The following is a 15,996-nucleotide window of genomic DNA, read 5'->3' as shown; positions in this document are numbered from 1 at the left end:
GGACCCAGAGGGGGATGTTTCTGGCTCACAGGTTGGAGGGGACTGAAGGGCACCAGTGGACCTGTGTCAGCTGTGGGGTGGGTGGTTCTGGTGGGAGGAGCTCTGAGTGACACTCTGGGAAGGCTGGAGGTGTCAGGACTGACAGGGCAGGGGTGGGGATGGCTTATGGAGGGTGCTCAGCGTGTGTTCAGGTCCCAGGGACTGTAGTCTCAGGAAAGCTAGCTTGGAAAAGAGGGAGGCAAACTTCCTGGGCTGCATGAGTAAGATTTTCCAGCAGCTGGAGGAGCGTGTCCGGATTTTGCCGCCTTTCCTGAATGTAAATACAGGGTGTCCCCTCCAAAATGTATATACACTTTAACAGCTGATAGCTCAATTCTGAAAATGACATGTATTTTAATAAACACTGCCTTTATAATTATTCAAAGTGTATGTGTACATTTTGGGGGGGCACCCTATAGAGAGTGAGCTTGGTGTTGGTTTCCAGAGCAGTTAATAATCACTTGGAGTATTTTTATTTTTTTTTAGTACTCAAGTAACAGTAAAGGAAAGGAAAAAACATTACTCCCATTCCTGCCACAGAGTCAAACCAGTGACTAAGAGTGCAGGTTCTGGAGTCAGACATCCCTGAGTTCAAGTTCTCCCGGGGTCCCTGTCTGTGTCCCTGGGACTGAGTTCAGTGGCGTGCATGAAGGGCTTCATACAGAGCTGACCCGCGGGAAGCGAGTGTTCAATAAACAGGAGCCGTTTTTAATAGGCCCCACCTCCATCCCCACATAACAGCACAGTTGGACATGTGGCAGAGGCTCAATTTCATATAATGGTTTCCTTCCTTAATTGTACATTGCAAGTAGTTTTCCATGTTACTATATTATCTTTATAATTATTTGAATGGTTCCATACCTCTTTAAAATTTTTTCCCCAAGACCATTTCCCTAGCTACTGTGCTTTTTTATTTTCAAAGAGTCCTGTTTATAGCTGACAGCTCCAGGATACATCTGGGTGACTGTCAAAGGAAGACCTTTGCTGTGGGAAACAGCTCACTCATTCATTCATTCATTCATTCATTCATTCATTCATTCATTCATTCATTCATCCTAACATTGAAGGAGCACCTTCTAAGTAAGGGGCTCACCATCTCAGCGCTTCCCACGCGTGGAGCTGCTTCCACGCTCTGTGCTAACATTCAGTCCCTAATGCTTACTGGACTTCCATTTGGTGTTGGGCAGAGCACTGGTGGCCTTGGGTCAGGAGACCTGGATTCTAGTTCTGACACTGCCAGGAAAGCCCCTCCTCCTTCTAAGGCTACCTGTAAAATGAGAGGATTGGCTTAAATGGCCCAGAGCCCTTTCCATCTTTGATGTTCCCTGTATACAGGTATTTTGGGGCACAAAGACAGTGCAGGACTTGGGCCTGACTCCCAGGAGGTTTACAGTTCAAGTGTTCCTTGGTCCAGAGATTCTTTGCTGTCAGCAGGGGCTGTCCCTAACCTGGGAGGCAGAAATCCTCTGAGGCCAAGGGCATCAGCTTCATGCCCACCTGCACCGTGACCTGCCCACCCAGGTTCTGAACATCACCTCTCAGGAGCTGAGCAAATATGCAGCCCTCCCCATGTTACTCTGCCCTTGGGAAGTCTCTGGGTGCTCTTTTGCTCTGGCTTAGAAGGGCCAGACTTAGAGGGCAGACCTCAGAGTTTGTATTAACTTCACAGGATTATGAGGCCTATCCCAAAGGATGTGGCAAGCGCGCTGTGAAGGCTTTGAAGGGGAACTCTTCCTTGTTACGACAGCTCTGAGAGGCGAGCAGGCTCGTGGCTGATTAAGGCCACAGGCTCTGCAGTTAGACTTGGCTCCGATCAGCTCCATCGTCTACCTGTGGTGTGATCCACTGCAAGTTATCCAACCTCCTTGAACTTCAGTTGCCCCCATTTCAGGAGGAATCAGAACAACCTAGTCAGGCTTAAAGCATGTTTGGAATATGCCTGGAAATTCTACCATTTAAGACATTTTAGTCAACAAACATTTATTGAGAACTTACTAGGCATTCAGTGCTGTATTCAGCACCAAAGACAGAGACTAGGACCAGTGTCTGGAGGCTCCCACAGCCTAACTAAGGCAAATAGAAACGATGTAGATAATTGCAGGAATGTAAATTGGTGCAACTGTCTTAGAAAACAATTTTATAATATTTCGCCAGGCCCTTGAGATACTTCAACAAGTTTGATTTTCACAAACAACTGAAATGCAGATGATAATCCCATTTTAAGGAGTTGGAACATTAAGATTAATAGAGTTTAAGCATCTTGCCCAAAGCCATTCAGCAGAGGGATGGAGTAGTGGTGGTGGTGGCAAGTCAAGATTGGGATCAAAACCCATTTGGTGCTAAATATGGATTTTCTCAACCTAATCTAAGTCTAGCAGATAAAATAAAGATGCAAGATTTGTCAGCAATTAACATCTCGTCCCAGGTGAGTTTATCAGATCCTTCCAGGAATTAGACTAACAATGGGAAATAAAGTTGAGGGGGCTTCAGCTAAAGTACTTCTCAAGAAGGCCAGTGGGGCGGGTAGGGCCCTGAGCATCTTGGTATTGATATAAGATCATCTGGCAGGAAGGAAGGGCCAAATAGGTGTCAGAAATGAGAGAGAAAAATTTTAATGCCATATCATTTTAATAGGGAGTCATTTAATCTCTAAATAGAACCAAAGTTGAATTTGCTTGAAATCATAAGGAACACAGGACCACAGTTTCACATCTTCAGTTAGCAGCACTCGGTGGGAATTCTTCCGAGTGGTACAGAATTCAGCACATTGGGAAAGTGTCTGGAAGGCTGGCCTTCCCCCAGTAATCTATCTAGGTCCTCCTCTGTTCCGTGAATTCTGTTGACTGCATGTCCCTTCACCAGAGAGTTCACGTCCCATCATCTTTCCCCGCTACCACCACTCTGGCCTGATCTGGGGGTGCCAGAGTCGGGCTCATTAATGTCAGAGCCACCCTCCCAAGGGACTAGGATCGTATTGGGTAACAGTAACTGAAATCCTTACATCCTACTGGTGACAAGGACAGACACCCAAAGCTACGAAACCTACAAGAAATTAATAGGAACTTTGAGATTGCGCCCTGAGCTCCCTGCCATACCAAACAAAGAACCTAGTTATGAGTCAAGCTCATAGAGGGGGAGTGAGGACCCTGTGGTGGGGAGAAATGTCTGTCTGTATGCAGAAAACTGGGAGAAACCCAGAGAGGCTGTGGTGGAGCCAGGGGATGTATGAGACTCTAAAGGGCATGGAGAAGGGGTAAAGCGCGAGCCCTGGGAAACACCAGTACTTCCAGGCTGAGTAAAGAAGAGTCCTGGAGGAAGCCAGGAGAGCATGGCATCACAGGGGCCAAAGTAGAAGAGTGTTTCAAGGCACTGGGGTCAGTGGATCAAATGCTCCAGGGCATCAGCTAAGAAAGGAAAAGCATCTACTTGATTTGACAATCGCCAGTGACACCTTGAGAAAAGCAATTTCTTTAAAAAATATATTTATTTATTCATTTATTTATTATTTATTTATTTTTCAATTACAGTCTACCTTCAACATTATTTTACATCAGCACTTTACAAAGCGTTCCCCTTGACACTTCCCCACCCCGATCTCACCTGCTTTCGGAAGCTAAGCAAGGCCGGGCCTGGCTAGTACTTGGATGGGAGGCCAAAAGCAATTTCAATAGAGCGCTGCAGGGAGAAGACAGGCGTTTGGACTTGGGACCAGGAGATTTCGTTCCACCGGCTGCCTTCTTGACTAGCCCAGGTGTGGGTTTTGGAGTGTGGATGACAGCTGCTGTCTGTCCATGTGGGTGGGGAACTGAAAGCCAGTTTGCAGCAAGAGAAAAAGGAGAAACTGAGGCACCAAGAGGAGAAAGGGACTCCCTGCAGTTCCCCCTTCCTCGGCTCTAGGTGGTTTCTGAGGCCCCTGGGTTCCGTGGACACTCAGCATCCTCACGCAGTACGTATTCCCCTTTCTGCTCACCGACTCCCAGTGGCTTTTCTGTGGCTGACACTCCAGAAAGTTGTAACTCATAGGCCACGTCACTTGGCTGGACGAGTGGGCTGTCCGAGAGGGGAGTCCGAGTGGGGTCTATCCCTGAGAGGGATCTTGATGGAGAAACAGACATGTGCTGGGTAGGAAGGGGGACATTGCAGGGAGTGGCACGGTGTATAAAAAGGCCAGGGCTCTCAAAGAGCCAAACCTGTTTCCAGGGGAATTGGGTGTGGGTCCCTGTAAAGGATGTTATAATCGCAAGTCAAAACCAAGGAGGACTTGTTGCATAGCCTCGTAAGGTATGTTGTTACCATCGGTAATCCCAACACTTATGACAACCGTTAACATGTTGAATGCTTATAATGAGTTATTCATGAAAACTGTTAATATCCCCATTTTACAGGTGGGGAAATTGAGGCTCAAGGGGTCACACGGCTAGGATTCAGACCGACTCACCGGAGGTCCCGTGGCTAATGAGTTGCTGATGCTTAACTGGATCGCAGGTCCTGAAACCAGGATCTGTTGCCTCAAAGTATTTTTACCTGAAAATTCATCCATGGATTTTGGCAAGCCTTTTTAAAAATGTAAAAATTGGGAAGACTCTCATCGACTCTCTTGAAGTGGGAGGATTTGCTTGCTCTGTAGCTGGATTATGTTCCCTGCAGGGAAGTTAATCCGGACCCCAATGCCACCAGCGATGCCCCCTGCACAGAGAACCCATCTGCTTCCTCTGCCAGTCAGCAAAGGCAGACTCGCACTACTGCACATCAGGCCTGTGGCATTGGGGGGGTGCCTGTATGTGTGGGGGTGTCATTCATTTATTCATATGGCAAATACTTGCTGGACTCCAACTGACAGTGCCAGGGACTGTGCTAGGCACTGAGATTAGAGGTGAATTATCGCTCCTTGTCTTCTTGGAGCTCGATCCAGGGGCAGGCGGGACACGTGAGCAACAGTCATTCCCGATAGCGGAAAGGGCCATGATGGAAATGGACAGGGTGATCTGAGACGGGTGACAAGACGGGCGGCCACTTTAGATCGGGCCCTGGGAGGCCTTTCTGATGAGCTGACACTCGAGCTGAGTGTGATAAAGGTAGACAAGAAGGCAGCGGTCATGTGAGTATCTGGGGGAAACACCTCACTTGTCCTTTTTGGTGAACAGAGAAAAGGCCAGGTGGCCCCGAGGAAAGGGGAAGGTGGTGCAAGCTGAGCTCAGTGAGGCGGACAGAGGTCAAATCATATAAGACCTTGTAGACCCCGTCACATTCGGACCAGTTTCTGGAGAAAGACGTGCACTGGGGCAGGGGAGGCAGAGGGGAGGGGAGGGTTTCCAGGAATCTGCGGGAGAGCTCGACTAGAGCCCATTCATGAAAATGCACTAGCCGGGCGAGGCTTTGCTACAGTCCATGAGAGGCTGGCAGGGGGGCTGGGCCTGCAGCAGGTCAGCCACCTCCCCAGCCCACCTGCTGGAGGGAGTCCCCTCCCCTCCCTGGGCCTTATTTCCTTTATCTGTGAAGAAGGGACATTGGGCTGGTGGTGAGAACGGCAGTGAGGTGATTTGTAAGGTTTCTCCCTGCTGAAAAGGTCTTATATTACCAGCCGTGGTCTGAAAGCACCTGATAGAATTGGCTAAATTAACTCAAAGTTAATTTAGTAGACGTGCTCTTACCGGCTGCTTAAAAAGACATATTTGTCTATGACAGCAAAGTGGGTCAACACAAGTAAAACGTATTACTTTAAAACAATTGTTCACTGTAAACAAAGGTGGAGTCATACCTGGACAAGGTCTTATTTGAAATCATTTAGCAAAGACTGAGGGCCTCCTCTGTGCCTGGCCCAGTTCTAGGCCCTGGGCTACAGAAAAACAGCAAAAATGCTCTCAAGGGACTTACATTCTGCTCGAGCATTTAAGGTTTTCTGTGTGTGTGTGTGTGTCTAGATTGTGGTTTTTAAAAAAGCTACAGTTTTGCAAATATAGAGGAATAGGAATTAGGTTAATCTTCTAAGGGCCACCCAGGAAAGCCATGCAAATTTCTCACCTTGTGTGATATTTAGCCAATGAACTGATAAGATTCTGTGGCTTTAAATTGCAAATAAGAATTTCTGTAGGCCCTGGCCAGGTGGTTCAGTTGGTTGGAGCATCAACCCCATACAGAGAAAGGTTGCAGGTTCGATTCCCAGTCAGGGCACATACCAAGGTTGTGGGTTAGGTCCCTGGTCGGGGTGTGTATGGGAGACAACCGATCCCTGTTTCCCTCTCTCTCTTTCAAGTCAACAAACATATCCTCAGGTGAGGAGAAAAAAAAGAATTTCTGTAGGCCCCCTCTCTAGAGTAGCTGTTGGGTAATGTGTATAAAGGGGTAAATATCCACCTGTGGGTAATGGATTAGTTTGATCATAGCCCTGCTTTCCTTTTACACTTGGAAATTCACTGTCACCAGGGCTTCATCAGTTTCGTCAGCAGCTGGGAGAGACACCAGGGAGCCCAATTGCATTTCCAGCTGGTAAATACAGATGTGGACGTGCTCCAGTTCTCCCATGCCGTTTCTCCCAGGAGCTGGGTGCTCTTTGCGGACTCTCAGCGGGCAAGGGGAGACAGCGGCCCCAGCCTCCCGCTCGGTGCTGGAGAAAGGGGACAGGCAAGGATAAGAAGCTGTCACGCTGGTCACAATCTGGGCTGCCTCCATCTACCACTGGGCCTCTGAACGTGGTCATTTAAAAAATGGACACGTTTATGCCCGGCTGGCGTGGCTCAGTGAGCATCGGCCTATGATCCAGGAGGTCGCGGTTCGATTTCCCGTCAGGGCACATGCCCGGGTTGCGGGCTCGATCCCCAGTGTGGGACATGCAGGAGGCAGCGGGTCAATGACTAATCATTGATGTTTCTCTCTCTCTCTCCCTCTCCCTTCCTCTCACTGAAATCAATAAAGACATATTTTAAAAAATGAAATAAATAAAAAATGGACACGTTTAAAAATCTGTGAGTTTGGAGAACTCACCTGCCCTGTGTTTTCCCACAAGCACTCTTAGGGTCTCGATCCTGTTTCAGTTCCTCTGGGAACTGGAATGTCTGTGCAGTAGTGTAGTCGGGGTGATCGCTGAGGGTCCTTGAGACCTTTTCAAGGAATCCACGGGGCCGAAACTATTTTAACACTAACACCAAGACATTATGTGTCTTTCCCCCTCCCATTCTCTATGGAGTTTTCCGGAGGCTACGTGATCTGTGTGATATTGCAGCAGACTGCAGAAGCAGTCGTGAGAACCCAGCTGTCTACCATTAAGCCAGACATGAAAGAGATTTGCAAAACTGTGAAACAAATAAGACTCTTATGAAAACGTGTTAACATAAATAACATTTTAACGAACATGTTTTCCATAAAAGACCCTCTATCCTTAGATTCTGCGCTTGAAGATGAAAGGAAACAAACCAGAACTGGTCCACACTATGAATAAATCACTATATCAAATCAATCAATCCATCTCCCAGGGGGTCTGGATTCCAGGGGAGGCTCCCTCACACACAAAGCCAAGCTACCTCCTCTCTGGTCCACAGGGAACCGGATGGCTCCCAAGGGCCCTTCGGTTTCAGCCATGACACTCTGGAGTGTCTTCTCCCATCAGACCCGGGAGTGCCGCAGGGGGGGCCCTGTTTCTCTCACCAGTGCCCATCTTTTCTGAACGTTTGTGGACCAGGAACCATATCCACCCAGAAGCCCTGCAGGGACATCAGACGAGACAGTGAATGTGGGAGTGTTGTGAAAGTTGAAATTCATCCACCGTGGGTCTATATAAACTTTAACAAAGGCCTAAGAAGCTGAGCATAAATATGGACACAGCATACAAAAGAGACAAAAATCTGAAATGAGACACTTGTCAAAAGTATTCTGAGATTTTATTAACTTATGTCTACTGGAAAAACCCCTATATGCAATTATCTGAACAAAAATCTCAAAAAACCCGAAGCAATACATCCCTATGGCATGGGCTCAAGATTTATAACATAAATTTATAACATCCCGATTTAAAACATTCTTGTCTCCTGATTGTAAAAAATAACATATGGTTACTGTAGAAAATTTGAGAACTGTGGGAAAGCATAAAGACAAAAATGAAAACTGTCCATAATTCTACCACCGAGATATAACTGTTAACATTTTTGGTGTATTTCTTCTATGCTTTCAAACAAAACAAAACAAAAACAAAACCATTATGTTTTTTATATGACTGATATCACACTAACTATACAGTTTTGGGTCCTGCCTTTTTTCACTTAACATCACTTTGGGAACATTTCCCCATGGCATTAGAAATTCTCTGTAAATATGAGTGCAATGGCCACCTCCAGTTCTGCGCCGCGCCTGAGGACTGGGCACCATGCTGCCTGGATGGGAGAGCGGAGGGGGCATAAGAGGAGGCGCTGGAGCTATTGGTCCACAGCACTGATAAACTGGGGGCCGAGTTCCCTCTGCAGGAGGGAGTTCCAGCTCTCAGCAGGCTCCTTCTAAAAGTGGGAATTTCCCTGCTTCCTTGGAGGCCGGCTGGTGCATTTCCAGTCATCTGAGACCAGCCCCGGCCCAGGCGAGTGCCAGGAGGCCCTGACACGGAGGCCAGCCAGGACAGAAAGCATTTCTGAGCTGACAATGTCAGTGAACGGAAAACACACTTCTGTTTGCTCCACAGCGAGTTACGCCTTTTCGGGTGCACAGGCGAGCAGGAGGCAGGGTAAGGAACTGCTCTGAGTGGTCTGGGCTTTGAGCACTGTGGCTGAAATCAAAACCAAATCACAAAATGAGAAATCGGCCCTGGGTAGTTGGTAAATATAGCACTTTAAAGTCACCTGGGCTTCACATCACCAGCAGTCCCCGCCTTTGCTGGGGTGTTCATGTTGGCGTGGAACCGGCAAAATGGAGAAAGAAGAGAAAGGGGTGGGGGAGGGGATGCTCCACGAGTCCTGGGAGAACCAGGGTTTCGGCTCCAAAGTGCTCCTAGCTCCTTCCTCCGGAGAGGCTCTTACATCATGGGGTAGGCGATGACAAAATAGTTAAGCTCTGAATCGATCAGCTTCCTGTACTTCCTGTAAATTTCCCGCAGTGTCCTGTCCTCTTCATTTGTCTCGTATCTGTTTGTATAAATTCGCACCTGTGCCAACAGAGAAACAGCCGCACACGCACAGTGTGACCGCATCGTTCAGGCCCCGCCAACCACCCGAGTGACGCGCGAGCACTGTGGGCAGGATCGGGAAAAGCCCAACGCCGACCACCAGGCAGGACCCAGGTTCCCGCGGGGACATCGCTGATGGAAGTTGACTCGGGTGGTATGACTGCCCCCTCTCCTGCCTCCTCCGACTTCAGTCCCCGGCAGAAGCAGCGGGGCCTGGGTGCCCGTCCCACCCTGCGCGGCCGCCCAGGGCCTCTTACCTTGAGGGTGCGCAGGGCACACTGCCCTTCCTCCTGACTCTTCAGGATCCGCTCCACAAACTTAACGTCGAGGAAAGCCCAGATTTTGAAGTAAAACAACCTTCTGCAGGATAAGATGAGCAGGTGCAGCTCCTTGTCGAGCGACTCGTGGTTGTTGTTGAACTCGAAAGTTAATTTCTGGAAAAGCACCCGGGGGAAGACGCACGTGGGTTGGCAAAGCGCGGGGACAGGCGGGACCATCCCAGAACCTTTCCATGACCTGCCCTCGGGCCTGACGGCGGGGTGGTCCGAGGGCTTTGGGTAAGATGCACCGGACACGCCCTGGCTCGTGTTGCTCAGTGGTTAGAGCACTGGGAGGGTCAGAGGGTTTGATTCCCAGTCAAGGGCACATACCTGGGTTGGCGGTTCGATCCCCCGCCCCGGTCGGGGCGAGCGCAGGAGGCGGCCGATCAATGTGTCTCTCTCACATGGGTCTCTCTCTCTCTCCCTCCTTCCCTGTCTCCCTGCCTCCCGCCCGCTCTCTCTAAAAATCAATGGAAAAAATATCCTCGGGTGAGGATAAAAAGAAAAGATACCATGGACATGTAGGTCACAGAGGAAGAGATTTGGAGATGAAGATGACCTCGTCCAAAGTTGCAAAGTTTGGAGTTTGGAGGCAATGTATTTGGAGTTCAGAGACTAAGGTCCTGGTGGACTGGCCAGGTGACCGTGGACAGGCCACCAAACCTCAAGTTCGTTTCTATAGCACAAAGAATAGTGCGGTCTGCCTGCTCCCTTGAGGGCTGTGTGAGTCTCAGAGAGCCATTAGCACTCAGAGTCACTCCCTGTTAGTAGTATTTATAACTGTTAATGTCAGTCATCACAACCTTCTGTGAGTGAGGTCCTTAGTTGGGACAAAATAATCCTGATTTTATAGATGGGGAGCTGCCCACCTCTCTGAGCCCTTCACTGACTTGGGTCAAATTTGGCTTTTTGTTTGGTTTGAAGTCACTGTTTTCTGCCTGTTTTGACCCTGTGGGAAGGTAGGATGGGACTGCAGACCTGCTACTCACCTGTAGATGTACCTTCTTTTGTTTTTGTTTTTAAATAATTTTTAAAATCCTCACCCAAGAATTTTGTAATTGATTTTTAAAAAATATGTCTATTGATTTCAGAGAGAGGAAGGGAGAGGGAGAGAGAGAGAGAAACATCAATGATGAGAGTCATTGATTGGCTGCCTCCTGCACGCCCCCTACTGGGGATCAAGCCCGCAACCCGGGCATGTGCCCTGACGGGGAGTCAAACTGCGATCTCCTGGATGATAGGTTGATGCTCAACCTCTGAGCCATGCTGGCTGGGCTTGATTTTTTTTTTTTTGAGAGAGATGAAGGGAAAGAGAGAAACATCGATGTGAGAGAGAAACATTGATCCATTGCCTCTGGTACGTGTCCTGACTGGGGACTGAACCTGCAACTTAGGTACGTGCCCTGACTGGGAATCGAACCCGCTCATTATGATGTACGGGATGACACTCCAACCAACTGAGCCACCCTGTCAGGCTAGATGCACCTTTTTGATCAGGCCTCGCACCTCTGAGCCCGGGATTTAGGGGTTTTCCTTGGTTGACAGTCAAGCAGGAAATTCTTTGTGTTCCGTATGTAGGAGGTGAGCAGCCCCTTTTGGTGTCTGCTGTGGTTTTATGGGGTCCGGGAGGCTTAGTTTGGTCACATTTCCCAGACTCTCACTTTAAGATTCAGTGAGTGGGTGTGAGCCCAGCCAAGAGCAGGGAGCAGTGGCCTTTCCTCTGGGGAAACCAGTAACCTGGGTGCAATCACTCTTTGAAAGCCTCCCCACCCTCAGGTTGTACCTACCTGCAGAGTGTGCCTGAAGGTGGGCAGGAGATCCAGCAGAGTGGGCCGCATGGACCAGTCCGGGTCGCTGAAATAGCAGCTTCTCAGACTGATGCTCCTGACCGGGATCTCCTGCAACAGGATGCGGGCCAAGCGCTCGTACTTCATGACCCTCTCAAAAAAGAAGTTCACCTTCAGGTTGGTGGCCTGCCTGGCCAGCTTGGCCCAGGACATGCCCCAGATGACCTGCCCGTGGGGGTCATGAATGTGGCATTTGATGTTTATGGTCCAGAGGGTACCGGCATTGTTCTCACACAAGTTCTCGAGCAGCTCGTCGGAGATGCAGTTGTAGTTCAGGGTCAAGGACCCCAGGTTGCGGAAGGTGGCCATGGTCTTGTTGAACTGGGGGCTGCTGTAGACAGCGAGGTGATGGCTGAAGAAATCCTCAATGTTGAGCTCTGATGCCAAACTCTCATTCCTCAAGTAGCTCAGGGAGTTGAGAATGTGGCAGCCTTGCTCCACGGTCAGCCTGGCCCCTTTCAGGTTGAGATAATCCAGGTGTTTGCCCATTTTCTTTAAGAAGAAGCTCAAGCTTTTGATGAACGAGCCCCTGATGCTGTTCCTCCAGACCAGGCGGTCCAGCTCCAGGTGCTGGATGGAAAGAGACCTCAGGCGGTTGTTACTCTTGCCCAGACTCGAGAGAAGGCCTCGCATGGTGACCTGGAACTTCTTGGTCAAGACAGCATTGTAAGGATTCAGGAATTTGATCTCCAGGTGCTCCAGATACCGACCAAATTTCTTAACATACCAAAGAGCTGACTCGAATTCGGACGCGTGTACCCTGGAAGGTCTCCCACTGAACGTGATGGTCCTATATCGCCAGAGGTCAGCTGAATACATCATCTGGTTCCATTTTCTGCAGACAAGGGCTGCCCTGGACCTGTCCCTGTCTCCCAGCCACCAGAAAACACGATGTAGGCACACATCGGGCAGAGTGGCCCAGCAGCTCTGGTCTTGGGGCTGGATCAGTTGGCTTTCTTCGTCCATCGAGGAACTGGGGTGTCCAGCGCAGCTGTGTGGTAGGCAGGGCTTCCAAAAATGAGGAAAGGAAAGCAATCACTCGTTTTCTGTGGGGAGTAAAAGGGAGAGCCATTACCTGCCAAACAAATTAAACCCAATTGAGGGAATCTGCCCCGTGGTCCAGTGCGTAGTGGGCACTGTGCAGGCAGAGCAATGATAAAGTCACCCTGCAGCCCACACCTGCAGGGAGTCACAGTCCATTAGGGCCTATCAGGGACACAGACCAGCACTTGACTACAACAGTGTGGGGGTAGCGAAGGGTTCAGGTGTGTGCTAGATTGAAGGTTTCTGAATGATGTGATGGAGGCTGTGTCCCAGAGGCCAGGGGTTCCCACTGTCCCCTCTCTCCAATACTTTGGAATCCTGACGTGGCCAGCCCCCTTCTCTGGATGATAATTACTGAGTTGAGCTATAACGTCGATGGCTGTGTTGACATTCAAAAGGTGTAACAGTAGAACAAGGGTGGGGAGCCTCTATTGAGGTCACAGGGGGCCAGGGAAGGCCAAAGGGTCACATGATGAGAAATGATGTGGTCAGTGTTGAGGAAGGACACTCGGGGAGGGGAGAAAGGATGGTCTAGAGCAGAGTTCAGGCTCAAACCTGGGGCTAGGGTGGGTTGTGAGTTCTTTGGAAGATAGGATTAGGTAACTGGGGAACGCAGAAGTGGGTAGGACCGGAAGTCTCTGACGTGGCTGTTGGATTGCAGGTGGTACCCCAGCCAGGCTAGGGAGGCCCAGGGGAGAGCCGGGCTAAGGCCCGCCTGAAACACGGAGCCCTCAGCCTTTTTATAGCCATATGCTATATCATTTTTTGCTTTTATGTTTCTCCTGCCTGAAAACTCCCCTCTTTGCTTTAACTCTCCCTAGCCCCCCATCCTTCAGGCTTCAAGCACTACCACTCCCTAAAGCTCTTGTTACTCTAACAAGTGGTCCAGGATTATTGACAATGGCTCATAAAAACTCAGAGCTGAAATCGATCGGATACTTGGTTTCTTTACAGATGGAGACTGAGACCCAGAGAGATGGAGGGGCTTTCCGGAGGTCACACAGCACGTTAGTATAGGGCCCAGACTAGAACCTGGGCTTTCTGACTCTTTCCCCTATACCTTTTTTCTCCTTCCACAAGTGGTAGGCCTCAGGTGCTGAAGGACAAGTTAGTCCTGTTTCTCAGTTCAGGACATACATTTGTCTCCCCAAGACATCTCTGGCTTTATTTATCTATTCATTCCTTTTCAACTATGTCCCACTGCATCACCCCCACCATAGGCAACTTTTCCAATGTGTCTGATGTGTGTCTTTGTGTGTGTGTGCGCGCATGCTTGCCAAATGTATATTTAATGTTTGTAGGCATCGTTTGTGTCACCCCGTGGACATCTCATCCACTACATCCGTCATCAAACAGAAGCCGCCCGTGGTGGCTGTCCCCGTCAGTCTCCAATTCACTCCAGCACCCACCGGCACCGCCGTGGCAATGCGCGTCGTTAAGTGAGCTCCCCTGAAGGACTTTATTTGGGATCTTCTCCTGTGCCTTTGCCCTCAATACCTCATCATCGCCTGTGGAACAAGTGGGATCCTGACTCCAGCTGGCCCTCCCATCTCCGGATCCAGACAGACTTTCACAGGGGATTTGGCAGAAGTCTGCCCCCCGCCCCGGGAAACAGGGCTCCCGGGGTTCCCAGGGCCGCTGCCTCCGTGTTCAGCCTGCCTGCTCTCCCCTCTCGGCACTGGCATCCCCGAGTGTGATCTGCATCCCAGCCTTTCTCCCCCAAGGGTCCACACGGTCCCTGAGACTAGGGGCAGACTCACTATTTCTCTGAGTAGGAACTTCAACAGGTAACAAATGAAGGAATAGGCTCAGTCACGCACAGACTGCCCAGGGCCAGGGGTCCCCAGGGCACTTAGCCGGGAGGAAAGCTCTTAGAAGGTGCTCAAGGAAAGCTAACCCAATTCAAAGGCTACGTGAAACCCTGTGCCCTAGCAAAGCCTCTTGTTGGAAGAATTATCAGACATCTTAAGGCACAGGGTGGCTCTGGGAGAACATATGTGGTGGGCTGGGCAAGTTACTGCAAGTGGTCCAGTCATGTGTAATTCCTGGGACCCCGTCTATGCCCCCGAGACCCCTTCACCAATGAGCAGCAGTGTAGCTCCCTGGGTTGCATCCTGGTTCTGTCAACTGCTATGTGTGACCTGAAGCTAATTTCTTTGTGCCTCAGTCTCCACATACGTAAATAGCAGCAATAACAGTACTTTTCTCCTCGTGTCAAAGGATTAAATAGGCTGCTATGTGGAAAGTGCCAGAACAGTGCCTGGCACAAAGTAAATGCTGTACGAGTGTTTGCTGCCGCCAGTTAAGTCGGTGGCTGGGTTCTTCTACAACATCCTGTAGGGAAGGTGAGAACGCGCCCATTTTACATACGGAGAAACAGAGGTGTCAGAAGGTTGGGAGTCTCCAGTGAGATGGAGCAGTAAGTGGGGAGGTGGGATTCGAACCCGCCCTGAGGACTCTCAAACCTGGGTTCACCCCGTCTTATCACAGAGCTGCTCACCCGGGAGGAGACCTAAGGGTGCCCGAGCACTCCGGGGGGTGGGGGGTGATGGGGAAGTTTTCAGGAGGAGGCCGGTGAGGAGGGCGCCCCCCCTCCCCTGCCCTCCTCTCCCCTCCCCTGCCCTCCTCTCCCCTCCCCTCCCCTGCCCTGCCCTCCTCTCCCTTCCCCTCCCCTGCCCTCCCTTCCCCTCCCCTGCCCTCCTCTCCCCTCCCCTCCCCTCCCCTGCCCTCCCCTCCCCTCCCCTCCCCTGCCCTCCCCTCCCCTCCCTTCCCCTGCCCTCCCTTCCCCTCCCCTCCCCTCCCCTGCCCTGCCCTCCTCTCCCTTCCCCTCCCCTGCCCTCCCTTCCCCTCCCCTGCCCTCCTCTCCCCTCCCCTCCCCTCCCCTGCCCTCCCCTCCCCTCCCTTCCCCTGCCCTCCCCTGCCCTCCCTTCCCCTCCCCTCCCCTGCCCTCCCCGCGCAGCCCGCGTGTCTGCGGGGCACCCCGCCTGCGCCCACCTGGGACCCGCTCGCCCGCCCGCCCGCTCCGGCGGCGCCCCGCTGGGGCTGCAGGGACCGGAACGCGCCCGCCTGCTCCGTCCCGCGCCAACTCCGCGACCCCGGCTGCGCCCCGACCTCTCCGAGGCTAAATGCCTAGCCGCGCGCCCCCTTTGTGACGCGCCCCCTGCGGGGCGCTGCTCGTGTCTCCGGGACGCGGGGCCGAGCCGCGGGTGTCGGGGCAGCAGCGCGCGCCAGGACCGCCCGGAGCGGACCGACGGCCCAGGGAGGCCCCGGGGGCGGGGCTCGGCCAGCGCCGGTGAGGATGGCACTCTCCTTCCTTCCTTCCTTCCCTCTGATCAGGGACCGGGTTCTGCCCTGAACTTGGGGCTCGGTCCACCGCCTCCCGTCCTGACCCAGCCCGGGGGCCCGTCAGGTCCGAGAGACCCAGCTTAGGCACCCCCTTCAGAATCCACTGCCACTGCTCTGCCACCCCCTTTGCCACCCCCTTCAGAATCCACTGCCACTGCTCTGCCACCCCCTTTGCCACCCCCTTCAGAATCCACTGCCACGTGCTCGGCCACCTTTCCCTTCTTAGATGGGCTCCCGAGGGAAAGCCTGAAGCAAACCT

At 51.4% G+C, this 15,996-nt stretch overlaps 1 protein-coding gene across 1 annotated transcript; it reads right to left on the bottom strand.

The window, feature by feature from the left end:
* Nucleotides 1–9,031: 9,031 nt before the first annotated feature.
* Nucleotides 9,032–12,314, bottom strand: FBXO39 (F-box protein 39). Its single transcript, XM_016200914.2, has 3 exons — nucleotides 11,289–12,314; nucleotides 9,439–9,615; nucleotides 9,032–9,160 (listed from the first exon to the last, which is right to left on the bottom strand). The coding sequence occupies exons 1-3, from the start codon at nucleotides 12,312–12,314 to the stop codon at nucleotides 9,032–9,034; spliced, it is 1,332 nt and encodes a 443-aa protein (XP_016056400.1).
* Nucleotides 12,315–15,996: the final 3,682 nt, after the last annotated feature.

The sequence above is a fragment of the Miniopterus natalensis genome, chromosome 17 (genome assembly GCF_054644295.1).
Source record: "Miniopterus natalensis isolate mMinNat1 chromosome 17, mMinNat1.hap1, whole genome shotgun sequence".
Lineage (NCBI taxonomy): Eukaryota > Metazoa > Chordata > Mammalia > Chiroptera > Miniopteridae > Miniopterus > Miniopterus natalensis.
The sequence above is the reverse complement of the archived record's forward strand: the minus strand, read 5'-3'. Positions and strand labels throughout refer to the sequence as shown.

What these genes read in the sequence shown, in the direction of transcription:
- FBXO39 (XM_016200914.2), bottom strand. Translation starts at nt 12,314, where the DNA reads ATGGACGAAGAAAGCCAACTGATCCAGCCCCAAGACCAGAGCTGCTGG. An exon ending in CCTTCAGGCACACTCTGCAG is followed by an intron (nt 9,616 to 11,288) that starts GTAGGTACAACC and finishes GTGCTTTTCCAG; the next exon opens with AAATTAACTTTCGAGTTCAA. An exon ending in GTGCCCTGCGCACCCTCAAG is followed by an intron (nt 9,161 to 9,438) that starts GTAAGAGGCCCT and finishes CTGTTGGCACAG; the next exon opens with GTGCGAATTTATACAAACAG.